The sequence below is a fragment of the Magallana gigas genome, chromosome 3 (assembly GCF_963853765.1).
Source record: "Magallana gigas chromosome 3, xbMagGiga1.1, whole genome shotgun sequence".
In the NCBI taxonomy this organism is placed as follows: Eukaryota; Metazoa; Mollusca; class Bivalvia; order Ostreida; family Ostreidae; genus Magallana; species Magallana gigas.
This window is the reverse complement of record NC_088855.1, coordinates 55,455,767-55,475,398: the sequence shown is the minus strand read 5'-3', so window position 1 is coordinate 55,475,398 and position 19,632 is coordinate 55,455,767. Positions and strand designations below refer to the sequence as shown.

General features: G+C 34.3%; 2 protein-coding genes across 9 annotated transcripts; one reads left to right on the top strand and one right to left on the bottom strand.

Annotated features, from left to right (window-relative positions):
- Window positions 1–200: 200 nt before the first annotated feature.
- On the bottom strand, window positions 201–16,978 carry LOC105348770 (tumor necrosis factor receptor superfamily member 5). 8 transcript variants are annotated; one of them, XM_066080473.1, is made up of 9 exons: window positions 16,839–16,978; window positions 16,293–16,493; window positions 8,141–8,277; window positions 7,562–7,832; window positions 5,825–5,980; window positions 5,126–5,279; window positions 4,645–4,784; window positions 4,381–4,494; window positions 201–4,211 (listed from the first exon to the last, which is right to left on the bottom strand). In XM_066080473.1, the coding sequence occupies exons 2-9, from the start codon at window positions 16,324–16,326 to the stop codon at window positions 3,934–3,936; spliced, it is 1,284 nt and encodes a 427-aa protein (XP_065936545.1). In that variant the 5' UTR covers window positions 16,327–16,493; window positions 16,839–16,978; the 3' UTR covers window positions 201–3,933. The 8 variants fall into 8 exon arrangements, with proteins under 8 accessions (XP_065936545.1, XP_065936546.1, XP_065936548.1 ...); XM_066080474.1 differs by having other exon boundaries at window positions 4,645–4,781; XM_066080476.1 differs by having other exon boundaries at window positions 16,392–16,493.
- A 118-nt stretch (window positions 16,979–17,096) lies between these two features.
- LOC105348759 (uncharacterized) lies at window positions 17,097–19,596 on the top strand. Its single transcript, XM_011458329.4, has 3 exons — window positions 17,097–17,232; window positions 17,338–17,427; window positions 17,570–19,596. The coding sequence occupies exons 1-3, from the start codon at window positions 17,142–17,144 to the stop codon at window positions 17,758–17,760; spliced, it is 372 nt and encodes a 123-aa protein (XP_011456631.1). The 5' UTR covers window positions 17,097–17,141; the 3' UTR covers window positions 17,761–19,596.
- The last annotated feature ends 36 nt before the right edge of the window (window positions 19,597–19,632 follow it).

Sequence of the window (19,632 nt, the reverse complement as noted above, 5' to 3'; positions counted from 1 at the left end):
CATGTTCATTTTTATATGAATTAATGAATAATTTTTATGGTTCATTACTGAACTACTGAAGTTGGGAATCCAAATAAATAACCGGAACCCCATCCCCGGATCTGTGCAGGAACCTGCACTAAAAAAATAAAATGAATTTCACAGGTTCCTTTGAAGAGTATTCCTGTTTAAATATACCACAAGACAAATGATGGTAAATAATCAACTTCAATAGTTTATTAATCAAACTTAGTCTATTGTTTGACAAAACACATGAGTAAATCATTTTCCAGACTGGAACAAAATCTCTCTTTCTCTCTCTCTCTCCTCTCTCTCTCTCTCTTACAAATATGCAAAGAACGCTCATTGAAAAGTAAAAAAAAACCAAACATGCATTTACAAATTAATTCTGATCAAAAGCAGCTTAGCAGCATATTCTGCTATTCTGCTTCGATATAATTTTCAGTTTCTAAGGAAAGCAAATAGAAATTATTTAGCATTTATTTAGTAAGTTTATAAAAGTTTATAAAAGTTGTGATATTTCATCAAAAATGAAAAAGGATCTCTCTGTGTCAACAACAGACTTATATATTGGGATGAAAAAGTATTCATCAATTTTTGTCTTGGCACATGTAAGAGACAAAAAAATATAAGATTTATAAAAGTAATTTTAATACTAGCAGGACATACATTTTTGATAACATGATAAATTTAGTCTTGGATAAAAAAGATTTTAACTTTGCTAAATAAAAATAAAGCTTGTTTTAAGATTTTTTTCCAATGATTTTGAACAAAAGTATTACATGTTTAAAAACACTTAATTAACTTATTGTATATTATATATATAATATAAATGAACACATGTATTGTACTTCAATTCGACTCTAAGAAGTGTTTGAATGATTAAATTAAGAATAAAGAATAGGACAAAATTTTAAGATTTATGAAATACAGAATAATAGAAAAAAATGAAATAGAATAGAAATATTGCAAAATGTGCATCATATCTAACATGTATTTCAAATTAGCGCTCATTTTATGAGTTACATTACAAGGGTAATTACAAACATTTATATACACATGTACACAAAAACTGTGGTCTAATTCACAAACCTAAGCAATTGAAAGATGAGTAGCAATTCATGTATGTATAAATAAGTATCAACAGTAAAAGTGGATTTAAAGCTAGAACTGGGACTGGTACTTGAGCACTCTGTGTCTGAGTGTGTCATTATATGAACACCAACACAATACGTAGATTACATCTAGATAGAGAAACAAAACAGTAACAATAACACATGCGATAGAAGGAAGTCAAAATAACAAAAATGTACGGGAAAATGACGCTCCGAGGCAACTGTCATATTACACGTAAACCAAAACGTATTTACATGATTAATAAAGATAACATTGTAACACTTGAGCAAAACATTGACCTGCAAATACTTTACCCTTGTATCGAAGTAATAAGTAAGTCTATTAACTTTACAAGTCTACAAGCCAGACATTAAAAAGCAATACACGTGGATCTATCATATATAAAACCACTTCCACAGATCTGTCGCGTGTAAAACCCTATCAAAAGATCTGTAACATCTAAAACCCTATCTATAGATCTGTCACAGGTAAAACTCACAACATCAATGCAGGCATCACACTGATGACAATATCAAAGTCGGGTGAAATCAGGTGTAAATAACTTATTTCTGTTTAAATATTTGATATAAATAATGAAAAATTTAAAACATCTCTAGGTGGAAGACATCATAAAGTTACAATTCACTGTAAACAGTAAAGAAAGTAGTCTGATATATCTGATATTTTCCTGGCTTTTTTAAAATGATTTTGATATCTAACTTGCCAGGAAAACGTCAGAACCGGCGCCATAACAAAAACTGGGAATTCACTGCCCCAACTGAAGGCGGCATGTTCAATTTTAGATGTTTGTGAGTCAAATCAAATGTTTAACTCACAACTTATTGATAAAACGACATTTCTAGTACTCATATATATCGCTTTTATTGGGTTCTTACATTCCATCAACAGACTGTTGAACACAATTTATCGAACTGTCAAGATTTGTTTTGATTCATACATGTTTAACATGTTTGATTCATACATACTAGACAATATAGGGTTAAAATGTACAATTCTTTATTAAAGTGATTATCAAAATATGGAGTAGAATACTTTTTAAGCAATATATTGGTGAGTTTAAGGATACATTTATTAAAATTGAGACAAAATGCCGGAGGCGATAAATTTCCAATTTTTGTAATGGCACTGATTCTGACATTTTCTTGGCAAGTAAAATATCAAAATCATAAATTAAATAAGGCAAGAAAACATCACATATATTTGGACTACACTGTAGTCAGATCAAGAGAAAAAAAATCCAAGAAAGCCACAATATTTTAACATTCAGTACTGCTCTGGTCTTCTCCACTAGTACATGAACCAGTGGATGTACCACACATTCTATTCATAAAACCAAAAATTGTTATGAACCTATAATTCATCAGAATATAAGAAAGTTCGACCACTTATGATTAATCAAGAACAAGAAAATGACCTTTTTATCAGATGAAAAACAACATATGAAATGCACCAATAATAATTTCTGAACATTTTTGCCTAGGAGACTGCATAATCCTAATGTTTTCTAACACATATTGATTTGCCTGCATGTGTATTGGGAAAAATCACAGACGTACATTAAATAATTGCCATCATTTCCAGATCAATTTTGGGACTAGTGAATAATAAATAAATAAATAATGAAAATAATAATAATTGAAGATTCGATATAAAAGTTAGAAAAATCTAACTACTGAATGTAAAACATGAAAACAACCAATACAGAATAACAATGCAATTAAGGAATGCAAGTTGAATAATCAATTTCCAATCAAACTACAGGGAGACAGCTTTGCTTCAATTTTTTTGGGGACTAAAAGTACATTGTATTCATTTATGAGTCATGTCAGTTGTAAAAAAACTTCAGAACTTTCCAAGCTAATACACGTAGTATACAAGCAAAACTGAACAAGTTAATAGTATATATAGGCAATAAACAAAAACACCCGAAAACTGAATAATTACCATATAAATAATGCATACAACCTGTAACTGAATACATTTCAATGAGATCTATGTCTGATATGTGATGAGTTATCACTGATAATCAATAGTGACTATATCAATGCATTATTTCAATCCATCCTGTCAAAATATGATTACACACTCTCCAATCATTAATCATGCTAAGAACGAATGGTATAAGAGTGTCATAAAAGGTCAACTTCCATGACCTGTGATATATGAACTGTGACCTTGATCCTTTAACCTGAATGTACAGTTTTCAATTCATCACAAATGAATTTTCCATCTTTTTAAAACAGCTAAACAAGAAAGGCTTAAACTAATTGTAATGCAGATATTTTACCTTGCAAGTGAATGGAAACATTGTTGAGGAGTGAAACTTTTGCCCTGCCATTATGTTTCAACAACAAGTAATCTATTCTTGTTTGTAGTTTTTGTGACTAGTATACAGTGACATGGAATAATTTAACAGTGTCCCTATTAGTCATCTAGTTTACCTTTGTCTAATAGGAGATAAATTTTCATAATACTTTCTTGATCTCACAACATTATCTCCAAATAAATAGCTTTCATTATACAAAGAAGTTCATATTCAACTGCTTCATACCTTTACATGATTTTATACTGTATAAGATCTATCAAATTACAAGAGAAATGCAAAATTTACAACTAAAAAATCTTCACAGTGACAGTGTGAACCAATACCTAACCTTTGTAATATTTGCTCAGATTGATCATTAACTTTGTTTATGAAGCAGTTCAAACACAAGAATCACAGTTATGGCAAGACAAAAACATGTACAAACTCCACTGATAGATACAAATGGAAGTCAAAGCACAGAAAAACAAACATCACTGGTTTCTAGGAACATCACTGAACTCTGTGTCGCTGTTTTCAGAAGACATGTTGGGAAACAGCACAGTGAATCGTTCATCGTTTTGAATACTAGTCGCTAACTCCGTGTGCTCGTGGTTACTCAGAATGTCAACCAGCTTCTGAAGGTCAAATGAACACATATCCGTGCGCTGGCTGAAGGTGATCAGACAGCAGTATATCTGTTCCCGCACGTTCCGCTGATGATTTGCCTCGTGTTCCTCTATAACGTGGTCAGCTGTTTTCCCAACAGACACTATAAAGTAATCACATCATTTATGGTGACTTATGTCCATGTTTTTACAGAATTCAAAAACAATTTTAAGAATGTATGAAACTTATAATACATTTATCTGAAGCATCAAAACATTAAAATCACAAAAATATCATAACACACCAAACTGCAGGTACATATATATACTTACAGAACAACTCCCTGATGATGAACTTCCAGTCACTGATAGGGAGATTTTTTTGTAGAAAAAGACTAAGGTCCATCCAACCTCTCTCCACTACTTCTCTACGACTTGTAGAACGCTCTAGAAGGATAAAATCATAGCAACATCATGCATGACCACTCACTGGCCTATTATTTCATACAACTCACTTGATTATAAATCTCGTTATCATTAAATTCCATTAAATCATCTCATACAACACAAGTTCTATAAATCTCTTTTGTGAGTTACCTTTCACTGGTGAGTCCTCTACATTTGGCACGATCAGAGTGTACGTCTGTCCATTTGTAAATCCTTGCTGATTACTCTGGTCTGAGATCAGTTGTCCATTGGCCGCTGTGACATGTCGTAACTCATCTTCTTCATGCCTGCTTAAACACAAAAATTATATCAAAAAGAGCTTCACGTTTTGTGATTTAAAAAAATACTCAATACCTTATTCCATTTCATTACCAGGTTTTCCAATTTACATGTTCATTTTATATCCTTTAATTTAATGTCAACACCAATAAGCAGTATTTTTGTGTGTTTTGGAGTGTTTATCACTTTGCCAAGGCTCTGGTATAAAAACTTACAACTAGTCTGACAAAAATCATAAACTAAAATAAATAATGAGGGTTCCTATATACCAGTAAAACAAATATAATTACTGAGAATGTTTCTGTGGGGTCAGTGATTATGTAACAGCAGCATTGTTTACATCAGAGTTTACCTCTTTTCTTGGCTTTGGGGTAGACAGCCTCGCCTGCGACACATCACCACGGTAACAATGATTGCCACCACCACCAGGACCCCTGCCACAATGCCCACTATCACCCCGAGGTCAGATGTGTCCTTTTCTCTCTCACTTTGAGGTGTCGGTTTATCTGTACAAAATTCTCGGAAACTACACAAGGTCATCAAATCTGACATCAGGTATTTAATTTAACATTTATATTTTGTACATAAAACCACAGCTTCTGATATACAACAAAACAAATTCTTAGATTCAAAGCTTAAGCTTAAGTATAATTTTTTTCTTGAATTGTATAAAATATAATATGAAGAAAAGATATTGCACGACATACACTTTTACAGACTGATTATTATGTATATGATAATCAGATAAGGCTTTCTCTCTAGGTGGGCATATAGTGTTTCTAACACTTATTAATATACCTCCATTTTCTGTCCGTCTACCAGTTGGTCATTTACCCATCTGTCTGCCCGTTCATCCATCTGTCTGCCCATTTGTCTGCCTGTCTGTCTAGGTCATTTACCCCCACAATGTATGTCTGTCTGTCTGTCTGTCTAGGTCATTTACCCCCACAATGTATGTCTGTCTGTCTGTCTGTCTGTCTAGGTCATTTACCTCCACAATGTATGTCTATATCTGTCTGACTATGTCATTTACCCCCACTGTCTGACTTACCCCCACACTCTGTATCTGTCTGTGCAGTGCAGGCCTGTGTTTCTGCTGAGGAAGTGGAGCATGTGGAACAGTTTTTACACTGGAGCTCAAAGTTGTATTGGTCCTGGAATGTTCCAGTTGGACAGGATACACACACCGTGTCATCTGTAGCAGTGCCTACAACATGAGTAACATATCATTAATGCAATTTTATGTTAAAAATGTTTCTTTTCAAATGACCTAACTCAAGAAAGTTTTGTGATTAAAATAAACAATGGGCCATGGGCCACATCGCTCACCTGAGGAACAATAGGTATGATAAAATCAGCTTAATGGAGTCATAATACAAACAATCTGGACAATGTACAATAATACATGTAGATCCTGTATAAATAAAATCCACTTTCCCCCCTGGATATTCTTATGTTTATAATCATTAGTCCCTTTTCTAACACGATGATTTTATAGTCATATCACATGTTGAGTATTGCAATTCTCAAAAAGATCCTTAACAATTGTTTATATATGGGATATAAAGCTACATCAAACTCTGAACCTTCTTGTGAGGCCAAAGAATTGTCCTGGAGCCAAAGTCATAACAATTATAAAGAATCGTCTGGCTGATTAGTTTCTGAGAAGAAGATTTTTAAAGATTTACTCTATATATTCCTATATTAAACTTCAACCCCCTATTGTTGCCTCACCCTACCCCCAGGGGTCACGATTTTCACAACTTTAAATCTACACTTCTTGAGGATGCTTCCACACAAGTTTCAGCTTTACTGGCTGATTAGTTTCTGAGAAGAAGATTTTTAAAGATTTACTCTATATATTCCTATGTAAAATTTCGAGCCCCCATTGTGGCCCCACCCTACCCCCAGGGGTCATGATTTTCACAACTTTGAATCTACACTACCTGAGAATGCTTCCACACAAGTTTCAGCTTTGCTGGCTGATTAGTTTCTGAGAAGAAGATTTTTAAAGATTTACTCTATATATTCCTATGTAAAACTTCGACCCCCCCCCCCCATTGTGGCCCACACTACCCCCCGGGGTCATGATTTTCACAACTTTGAATCTACACTACCTGAAGATGCTTCCACAAAAGTTTCAGCTTTGCTGGCTGATTAGTTTCTGAGAAGAAGTTTTAAAAAGATTTACTCTACATATTCCATGTAAAACTTCGACCCCCCCATTGTGGCCCCACCCTACCCCCGGGGGTCATGAATTTCACAACTTTGAATCTACACTACCTGAGGATGCTTCCACACAAGTTTCAGCTTTCCTGGCTTTCTGGTTCTTGAGAAGAAGATTTTTGAAAATTTCTCGAAATTTCTAATTATCTCCCCTTGAAAACGGGTGTGGCCTTTAATTTTCACAACACTGAATCCCCTTTGCCTAAGGATGATTTGTGCTAAGTTTGGTTGAAATTGGCCCAGTAGTTCTTGAGAAGATGTTGAAAATGTGAAAAGTTTACAGACAGACGGACGGACGGACGGACAAACAGATGGACAGACGGACGACAGACAAAATGTGATCAGAATAGCTCACTTGAGCTTTCAGCTCAGGTGAGCTAAAAACTCACCATTCCCATTTTATAATTTTAAAATATTACCTTTGTCAATAATTCTAGAACTGTTAAATTTAAAATAGAAACATTATTAATGAAAGCTTATGTGTAGTTAAAAACAAACACATATCAAATTGGCTGTGTGTGCTGTGTAATATACCTGGTATACAGATATTAAAAAGACTGACCTAATTTTTGGACATAAAACCCAGGCAGACATTTGGAATGTCGGTCACAATAGCTCTCCCCCGCTGACCTGTATTTCATGTAGTACCCTTCATTACACTGGCAGTGGCTGTCGGATCGGGTGGTGCAGTTCTCCACCAGCTGGGAGTTCCTGTCAGTACAGGAGATGGTACAAGGGTGGCACCGCGTGGCCTGGTTATGGTACAGACTGAACTCCCCGTCCGAACACGCCTTACACTTGGCTGACTTGTTCGTCTCCTGGCAATCTGCCTCCTGTAATTTATACAACAATCTACTAAGGTACAGCCTCTAAAGCTGTAAAAAGAGATTGTTTAATATATCTAACATTGAATGCTATTATTGTTTGAAACTATTTGTCAAACACCAGTAGTTTTTTCAATTTGTGTTTTTCATCAGTCACTGTTAGCTTTAAGGTATAGACTGTACATCTGTTTGGATGTATAATCGATGATCGTTCCTAGTTGTTTTATCAATTGTATCACGTTATTAACAAATGGTGATGTATTCTAGCTGTATTCTAGCTGTTTAATCATGCAGTAATATGATGTTATCACCAATACCTTGAAGAATCCTGGGGCGCAGCAGCCACAGATGAGATTTGTGTTGTCGACTCTGTATGTGTAGTCTGTCTCACAGGTCCCCTCTACAGACACAACCAGGGAGCCCACCACGTACAGATACCACCTCAACATAGTCCCTGAAATAAACAGACACCACCTCAACATAGTCCCTGAAATATACAGATACCACATCAACATAGTTCCTGAAATATACAGACACCACATCAACATAGTCCCTGAAATATACAAATAATACCAGGTCCTCAACAAAGTCCCTAAAATATGTAGATTAAACCGCAACATCATTGCTGAAATATACACACACCACCTTAACATACTCCCTGAAATAAACAGACACCACCTCAACATAGTCACTGAAAAAAACAGACACCACCTCAACAAAGTCCCTGAAATATACAGACACCACCTCAATATAGTCCCTGAAATATAAAGATACCATCTCAATATAGTCCCTGAAATATAAAGATACCATCTAAATATAGTCCCTGAAATATAAAGATACCACCTTAACTTAGTCCCTGAAATATACAGACACCAGCTCAACAAAGTCCATGAAATATACAGATACCACCTCAACATACTCCCTGAAATATACAGACACCACATCAACATAGTCCCTGAGAAAAATTTATATCACCTCAACATAGTCCCTAAAATAAACAGACACCACCTAAACATAGTCCCTGAAATATAAAGATAACACCTCAACATAGTCCTTGAAATATACAGACACCACCTCAACATAGTCTCTGAGGAAATATACAGATACCACATCAACATAGTTCCTAAAATAAACAGACACCACATAATCATAGTCCCTGAAATATACAGACACCACATCAACATAGTCCCTGAAATATACAGACACCACATCAACAAAGTCCCTGATATAAACAGATACCACTTAACAAAGTCCCTGGAATATACAGACACCACATCAACATAGTCCCTGAAATAAACAGACACCACCTCAACATAATCCCTGAAATATACAGACACCACATCAACAAAGTCCCTGATATAAACAGATACCACCTTAACAAAGTTCCTGAAATATACAGATAGCACCTCAACATAGTCACTGAAAAAAACAGACACCACCTCAACAAAGTCCCTGAAATATAAAGATACCATCTCAATATAGTCCCTGAAATATAAAGATACCATCTTAATATAGTCCCTGAAATATAAAGATACCACCTTAACATAGTCCCTGAAATATACAGATACCACATCAACATACTCCCTGAAATAAACAGACACCACCTCAACATACTCCCTGAAATACACAAATAATACCAGGTCCTCAACATAGTCTCTAAAATATGTAGATTAAACCTCAACATCATTGCTGAAATATACACACACCACCTTAACATACTCCCTGAAATAAACAGACACCCCCTCAACATAGTCCCCGAGAAAAATTTATACCACCTCAACACAGTCCCTAAAATGAACAGACACCACCTAAACATAGTCCCTGAAATATAAAGATACCACCTCAACATAGTCCTTGAAATATACAGACACCACCTCAACATAGTCTCTGAGGAAATATACAGATACCACATCAACATAGTTCCTAAAATAAACAAACACCACCTAAACATAGTCCCTGAAATATACAGACACCACATCAACATAGTCCCTGAAATATGCAGACACCATCAGGGACGATGTTTAGGTGGTGTCTGTTTATTTCAGGGACTATGTTGAGGTGGTGTCTGTATATTTCAGGGACTTTGTTAAGGTGGTATCTGTTTATATCAGGGACTTTGTTGATGTTGTAAAAATCATAATTAAAAGCAGTTGGTCCATTAAAGTCATCCTTACCATAGTCCAAGAAATACACTGTATGTTCATGAACATCATGTTTACATTTCCTCCACAACTCCACATAACGTATACACAACAATTGTAGCTACATAGAGTTATGACTGCATTGAAAGGGCTGTAACTCTGACAGTTGCTTGCAAGCTAAATATAATTCTTACGTACAATATTATCGTATATCTAGGTTATAGCCTGTGTTCCAAATAATTCTGCTAACAAAGTTAAAGAGTGCAGAATTTGCTATGGCATGCTATTTTTTGTCTCCTGTTAGATTAATCTAAAGTTGTTCTAATTATGAACAAATAAAGCTGTCAGAGTCTTTTATTCTTTTATTGCATCAAATTGAATTTTTAAAAAGTTAACTAATATAACTATGGTATAAAGACATTTAACATGATAGCAATTGTTTGGCATCTTAGTTTAAATCTTTTTTTTTTTAATTATGACAGCAAATTGAATGTTTAGTCCAAATCTATAATATAATACATGTACAATTTAATTCCTAAAATTAAACTTTTAACTGCTGAGGACCAGACACCATTAATCATATATATACCGGTAGTTTGTTCCAGTTTTGCCATATTCTAATCTTTCAAGTTTCTAGAAAAAATGGGGGGGGGGGGGGAATGTGTTGTTTTTATTAAATGCGTGACAAAACACTGTCTATTAGAAATATGCAAATGTGTTACGAGGTCCTTATCTAATATGATGAAATGGTGAACTGATGAAACATACTCATTTTTCATAGATTTCTTATGACAGTTTGCGTATGCACTTATAACGTACTTACATCACCTGTAACAGCTGGTTATGAGAGAGGACCAAAATAACACGCGAGTCGCAGACTGTGCTCAAAAACAATACACATTACATGCACAACATCTGCCTGCCTCAAACAGATTGCTTAGTTCATAGTGACAGACACAAATCAGTTGCCTGAAAACTGTCACCAGAGGTGAATCAAGAATGGCAGCCAGGATCAAACTTTAGACCTAACTGTGATGTAATTTGCTACCAATTTCACAACAGAACTCCACTGGGTATAAAAATTAAGATAAAAAAGTACAAAGGATTAGAACCTGTTACCTTGTAGCTAACACCGGCAGTGTTATCTGATTCACTCTATGCAGGTACTTCAAATGTGCAACTAAACCCTGGATCCTGTCCTACACCTGAATATCTCACCTTTCAATTCTCACCTTTATTAATTCAATCAATAGGTGTCCGGTGTCACCGACCTTTGGCTTCATCAACCTGAAGTAATCCACAGACAGGGCCCTGTGCCATGAGGCGATTATACCGAGGCTCGGACAGAAAGATATTTAACACTCTATTACCCTGCATGTGCCGCCTTAGATCGCTGCATGCGACTGAAGATAATCACACAGTATCAACCAACAGAAACCACAGACTTCATGAAACTCAATCCACCCTCAACATCAAGACACCATTCTGTTCTTTTGAATATGGTTTAATATATATAAATAAAAGCAGCAGAACATTTATGCAATCAAGTGTTTAAGAAATGTGAAATATTTTACAGGCTTTCTCTGTATACTGTACATTGTATGTGTCCTTTTAAATGTTGTGAAATACTGATGCACAGCGGGCATCCATGAAACAACTGCAGTCATCCAGTCAAAGCAAAAATTCTGTGACATTAATTATATATTCAAATTTTTTCCTTGTCGTTTCAGGTGTAAATTTTGATCAGAAAATTAAAAGATAAAAAATATTAATATCCATTATATTTCTTATTAAAAAAAAACCTGACCTCTTCCCACCAATAGGAGCACTCAGTACCATGCATAAAAAACAGAAGCTATAACTGCTTCACATTCAAAGGGTATCAAGTATAATGATGAAAAATTAAATAGCTGACACTCTTGTCCTGAAGAGTCCGAGCAACTTGTGTCAAGTCTGCTAATGACTGGAGAGACATGATATTTGAGATCATTGACAAGCATCAACAACACAGATTAGACCACTTGAAGATCAAGAGTCAAGTACCCTGATGTACACATAATTCGCGCCAATTGATCGATTAATAATCCACTGCGGGGACAGCCAAAGTAAAAAAGAAATGTATCTTTTGTGCCGACACAACAAATCAATTTAAACCGAATCAATAAGAAGGAAGCCTCATACATATCCTGCAGGTTTTTGACAGGAAAAAACTTTCACATGATAGAACATTTGTATTTACCCACTTTCCAATCTCTCTGGGCAGATTTCATTAATATTAAATAGAGCTAATGTCCGCTCACAAATTAACAGTCTCGTACAAAACGGCCACTGTTTGATCTCTTATAAAAACAACCCACAAAAGAGGCCCTTCAATAGATTCTACAATTTGTTGTATACATGGTTTGGATTTTTTGAAATCGTGTACAATCAATATTTCTGCACTGATGGAAAGTGTTTAGTATTGAATCATGGCATTATCTAGATAACAATCTCCACTGAAAGCCGATTATGATCTATCCCATTAATATTTATCAGACTTGGTACGTACTGGATTGGTGACCACATCATGTAACAGCATACTATAACACAAAATATAAAATATTTACTCTTCTTATGAGTAATCATTTTCAACTTATCACATTTCTCTATCCCTCCCGGCCATCCCCACCCAATACTAATTTTTAAATCAATTTAAATCTTACTATGACACCTATTTCTCTATTTTTTATTAAAAAAAAAAACTTTCTCTCTTAATCATATTTCCGTATTCCGACTGAGCCATTAGCCTCAGTAATCTTTTATCAATTATTTCCATGCACCCTGGCTATCTTCATTTAATTCCTCCTTACATTCCTTCATATTACCGGTTTCTTCATTCTAACGCTTAGCGACACGATACCTGGTTTTGTTACCTGCATTGAGAGCAGCGCTAATTACTCAGTGGGAAATATACACTCTCTGATATGACCAGGACACGATGCATTATAATATCTTTCCAGCATCTGTCTAGCGAGTGATTGAATGTCACTTAAATTGTTTCAAGATTAGTTATCAGAGTTGAGTTGTAGAAAGGAAGTATGATTTGAATTCTAATTATCTATTCAGCTACTAAATGTTTCACTCAAATTGAGATTGAAATCATCTAGAATAAATGTTTTTGTAAAACACTTGAACATGTAAATGCAGCCCAGTATTTCATATATGTGCATGAAAAGTTCAGACACTAAAGTCAGTAATTGTGTACCTGTACATGAATAATTGTCTCGTTATCATTTCATCAACATTTTTAATCACCCATTGACATGGACATTGTCCATTTCCTTCAGATAACACATCGTTTTAATCATTAACTGGAATACTGTGTCTAGATTAATATAAATTCTTGTTCATCAATCTCAATAAATATTTGATTTTGTAAATTTGCCAAAAGACATTTACAGCCTGATCCAGTATAGTTTACTGCTTCTTTTTATTTCCTATTTTCTTTCTTTGTGACACATCCAATCTCTCTCTCTCTCTCTCTCTCTCTCTCTCTCAATCTCTCTCTCTCTTCTCTCTCTCTCTCTCTCTTCTCTCTCTCTCTCATGTATTAGTAATGACATGAAGCAGCTGAATTATGACCACGCCCGACCCTCAGTGGTTTCTCTGATAGCAGGATACTTTATATCTATCAGACCTTTGACTTTTCTGTGTTGCCAATATAGTTATCATCCAATGATTACACAATCAAAATACACTGAAACAAGAACTTCTAGATCTTTATCCAACTTTATCTTGGTCAATTGTGTATTCATTTAGAAAGTCTGAATGAATTTCCCACATTATGTCATGAAAAAAGAGGGGTCCATGGTCAATTTAAGACATAATGTATTGATTACCTTGAGAAGATGAGCTCTATATAATTTAAATTTAAAAGGTAAAATATATGGACTTTTTTTCTTTACTTAATAATAGTTTATGTAGCCAATAAATCATACCTTAAAATTTTAGATAGATTCAATTCTTAATTTATTGACCATCCTGAGCCTCCTTAAACTTCTAAACTAAAATTGACTTAGAACAATTTATTTAATATATACCGGTACTCTAACCAAACCTGAATTGGCTATAAACAGTTATCAGCATTTCCTCACCTTTGATATCAATCCAGATTATCCATATTAATTACTGTTACAAATTAGATGTATACCTATTTTATACTTTCATTTAATTATCTTTTTGATTTATTAATAGATTTTGAAACCTATATAATATATATGTATAATTTCCATCAGGTAGATATACTAAGCAAACTGGCCTGTTTCTAAGAATTGCAGACCATAATGTACCTGCATTTAATTAAATTGTATAAGTAAGAGATATAAATAGACCTGTTTAAATTTAAATCTTTGAAATTCACCTGGTTATTTAAAAACCAATACACAGTCATATTTCTTGTTCTGGTCTGGTTTACCTTATTTGTTTGTTAGCTTTAGTTGGTGTTCAGTAACAATATAATACCACACATACTCTGACACTTTTACAAGCTAATTAGACCTTTATTTCAGAAATATTCTCGAACAAGTACTTTCAAAACACATGAGATATGAATATTTTATTCAGAACAAATGATTATTTCTCCAATTAGACCCTTACAAATGCTTGTCAATGTTTATCCTGGGGTGAAATCATTCAGTGAAGTTCGATAAGATACAGGCCAATATAAACACACAAATAACACTGCACACGTCTGCCAAACTAATTATTACGTTAGTCTTTGATGCTGATATGCCAACATTTCCATCAGGAGCATATTTTTATATTTGTTTTTTATTTAATGTGTGCGGTGTCTTACTTTTACAGCTGACTTTGGCAATCAGCAATAGGGTTACCATGGAGATGTGCAACGATTAATAAAAGTCTTTCACCTAAGCGTACATGTATAACACAACTTACTTTAGTTTTTCGAATTTTGAACAAAAATAACTTGCAACTGACGGTACATGTTTCTTTCTGACCATACAAGCATGCTTTAAATAGTTACTTTAGAGAGAGTTTCTTGAAAATTCGTATTCTTCATTTTCCTAATACCAATGCAGCTGTATTGTACTAGCACTATAATTTCAAAAAATATATAGTTTCTTCAAAAAAAAAATTTTTTTAAGATTGATTTTAATCCAAGATGTTCCTGACAATAATTTTTAACTAAGCTCTCCAAATAATGAATATTTAAAATAAACATCTATAACTGTTAGGTATTGACCCATCTTATAAAAATTCTTTTTAAGGAGGCCGATTTAGGTTTTTTTGCAGAAAAACTACAATAGCAAAACTCTTTATTTTTTAACCATATGTAATTTAAACCAACTCTAGTTTATATGCGAAGGTTCATGAAAATCGACCGTCTGGTTCTTTTTAGGGACCATCTCAAAATAGAGGTACATTTACTATAGGAATATATAGGAAACTGTCATTTTCCGCACATCAAAGCAGTTTTAAAAAATACTACAATAGCTTTTTTTCTCAAATTGTTATATATGATAAGTAATACCATTTCCTACCTTATATGTAAAAAACACAAAATTCTACCGTCTGGTTTTTAGTGGGGGCCATATCAAAATATTAAAATGCACCAAATTTTGCTATATATTTGGATCATCACAAATGATGATTGGTATAATGGATTCATTCCAAAAATGAGGAAAATATCCTCGAGGATAGCATCATTCTGTATATAAAATTTCAACAGCGTACAATTTTTACTTTTTCTTTTATATTATTTCTTATAACGTACTCCTACAAATCTTCATTTTATCATAACGTCATAAAAGCGCAATGGCAATGCTCCCCTACCGCACAACGTAAAAATCGTGTTAAAAATAAAAATTTCCTTTAAAAATCTAAATATTTTTATCTGTATTTTGTTTATTGTGTTCAATTTTATAAATGATATCGAAAAAAATTTATAAGAAGTATAAAACAACTGTATTATATTAGAATGCGCAAAAACATGCGCAATGCAAACTAAAGTCGGCCTCCTTAAATCATAAGATATATCTGTCCAAGAAATCATTAATTAACACTTAGCGTTATCATTAATCTTGTTTGCTTACAATAAAGGACACACCCTTGTCTGCATTGTTACGATGTAGCTATTCCATCAGCAACTGCAGATATAAATAAAGACCAAGGAATGCATGAAGTCATCCAACAGTCAAAATCAATATCATTGGGGGGATGATTTAATGTACCTTACTTGTCCATCAGAATGAGGGATAATTTTCACCATGCAGGGATCGATGCTGAGTGATTGCTTCCCTCCATGCCCACATAAATCGGGTTCACTTACCTTTCTCTAAATGAGACGCCTGACATAAAATCATATTCCCGACTGTTATGTCCGTCACTAGCTGATCGAGATACTATTTCTCTATCCTGAATCACTCACCCTTTGGTCATTATTACAGTCAGCTGCAGTCGTCTCTCATTATTTTTCTTAGTTTGTTGCATATTGTAGCTATCCACATGTTATAATTTAATTTTTCACCCACTGAACATAGAATGATTAAAATATTTTTTATTTGAAAAATATTTGGATATTTTTTTTTGGGGGGGGGGGGGTAATCTATTGAATATTTAGATATTTCGTATTTTTATTTTGAGAGTTGATTTTGGTCTGTAAGTTAGAATGTCCTTGAGTTTCTTGATGCCAGATGCATTCTCCAACATCCCCTGCGTGTAATCACAAATCACCCCTCCCCCTTATTCAAAATCACTGATGCCATAATTTTTTAAATACTAAAATTCAAGTAAAACAAATATTACAGATGCAGAAGATTTTAAGATGAGTTTTTTGGATGTTAAAGCCGTATTTTGCGATAAATAAAATTCTCACCTTTTTAATGTGATCCAATGATTACGTAATACTGTCTCTCCCGAGAGTTCTGTGGTTGCATGTAATTTGTCAATTTGTCGGGGTTATCACGAGGTCACAGTCCGTTTATCTATATTCACTGTAACACCCGTACACAACGCAACACTTAATTATGCAACAAGGAGGGAAAATCAATTTTACATCCAGCCTCCAGCCTCTTCAAAACTTTCACGCTTTCTGACATTTTATCGAAGGATATCCCAAATATTGCGTGCGCATAAATATGCTTACGAAGTTTATTCTTAGCGCAGGGGAAATCCCAAAATGGTGCGAGAAACGAAAACACTAGGCCAGGGAGATGTCGGTGTACCAGAGCCAAGACATTTACCAACTGTCAGAAACATCGTTGTTTACGGTAAAAAAAAAAAATCGCCATAAACTCATACTTCTGTCCCTATGATGCATAACGTTACTTTCATCCTCAGACGAGACACTCCGTTTCCATGTCTAATTTTTGCAGATTCTTCACGACAAGTGGAAAACTGGGAGCTAATGTGGGTCGCCCAGCAGGTGTGCGATGCCGACGACTTGCATCACTGGCTGTTGACATGTAAGTTAGGACCGCTGGCCTTGTCATTGAATAACACCTAACACATCATTAGCTCCGTCAGGGGCAATAACTCCTACTGGTGATGCCTGTTTTTGGGGGGTTTTGTAGTCTATGTAATATAATTTTATTGTCAAAATTTCAGTCACTGATTTCATTCCACGGAAGGATTACCAAGAGATAGAGAAAGAATATAAGGACACGGTAGAGAAGACATATCGTCTGATGCTGCGCTGGAAAAGGGAGGAAACCAACGGACTCTTACAACTGAAGAACCTAGCCGAAAAACTACGCTCAATACGGCACCCAGAAATAGCCGAACAGTTAGAGCCGTAGATCGGCCAAATTCATTGGAAGAGTAAGCAATGGAACAATTACCGGTACCTTTGTCAATTAAAGTGGCACTGTCAACAATGAAGTCACCAAAAAAGATTACTGTTGTCAACAGTGTTGACAATAAAATCATTGTGAAGTTCACACTGAACTGATAATTCGCAGATCAACTTTTTTTTTTTTTTTTTGTACATGTGTTACAGACAACTTTGAAAGAGTAAACTTTGCTTGTTTTAAATTGTATAAAACTGGGGAACTCATGCCAGAGCCATACATCAAGAAAAAGGCATGATGAGCTCACCATTGCTTCATTTAAAAATGCTCTGCATGTGTGTGTGTGTGTGAACACGTTATCATTACTGTATATAATCAACAACACGGCAACATAAAAAACTTCATGCTGCAGAGCAATGTTGATTACTTATATACATAAACCCTGATCACTGAAAATAATTAACTTCATATGTCTAGAATTTTATTTACCTTTCATTGAATTTTACGAGCTATAAATGCAACTCGTGGTCGTAATTTATAGGCTAAGGGTACAGTAGATCTTTTTATTACATATTTAGTAATAAATACAGTTTTTTGGCATATGTGAAATAGATGACATCACAAAACTTGTTTCAGCCTCCGGGGCCGATACAGGTTATCAGCCCTCTAGAGCTGATACGGAACCGTATCACACCCCTTGCGGAACTCCTCTGCCTTTTTTTCGTTTCGGCATTTGTGAATGTCAACAGACAAAAATAACACATTTGTTTCAGTTGACATTTTTTAGTGCAGTTGAAAACTTCAAATGCTAGCAAATGTTTGGAGCAGTTAACTTTTAAAACCTGAGGAAATTCCGGTTCGGTAGCTATATGATTGTTAAAACAGAAACATAAATAATTATTATTTATTTGTTTATGTCTCTGGTTAAAACAATTAAATCTCATATGAAAGTAGCATGTACATGTTACCTTCAACTGATATTTACCGGTAAAATCAATTTATTCAAGTTACCGGGTAATGCTTTTTTTTTTAATTTTTAATAATACGAAGTATGTAATAAATATAATAATAGATACCCTTTTCCCATATCACATCCTGTATCAGCCCTCGACCAATATTATCCATTGGGCCTTCGGCCTTCGGGCTGATATTGGAGTCTCTGGCTGTAATATGGAAAAGGGTATGTATTATTCTATCTGTAATGGTACATACCCCTGTTATATACCGGTGTCAAGATAAAGAGCTGTTATCTCCCTTTGACCAGATTTCTGGTATACATTAAGCATGTTAAACTCTGACCATGAATCCATTCAAATTACAGGTATAAACATACTGAATGTATTTCCTCTTTCAATTAAAGGGGCATGGACACGATTTTGTTCAAAATTATTTTTTTGATTTTTTCAGCAATGCATTTTTAACATGTTTAATACTTAATAGGCAACCAAAATTTGAGTGTCATTTGTTGAATTATAAGCGAGTTACAGAGCTTACAATTCTTTGCTATGTAAACAAAACTTTTATTTACATTTTAAATGTTGAAGTAAAAATTCCAGTTTTAGACCTAAAGCAAACGACATATTAAATGTTAAAACTGTTTATTTATGCTTAAAATGAATATGAAGATAGACAAATTAGCTTGAAAAGGAATTTTATGGGTATATTGAACCTATGTAAACAAAAACAGGGCACGAGCTTTGTTTACATGACAGAGAATTGTGAGCCCTGTATCTTGCTTACCGGTATATCTTCACAAGTGACGTTCAAATTTCATTTGATCATTAGAAATGCATTCCTAAAGTATTGTTAACAATAAAAACAGAAATTAGTAAAAAAGGAAATCAACCAGGCTTTTTTTTGTTTTATAAATAAAGATGTGTA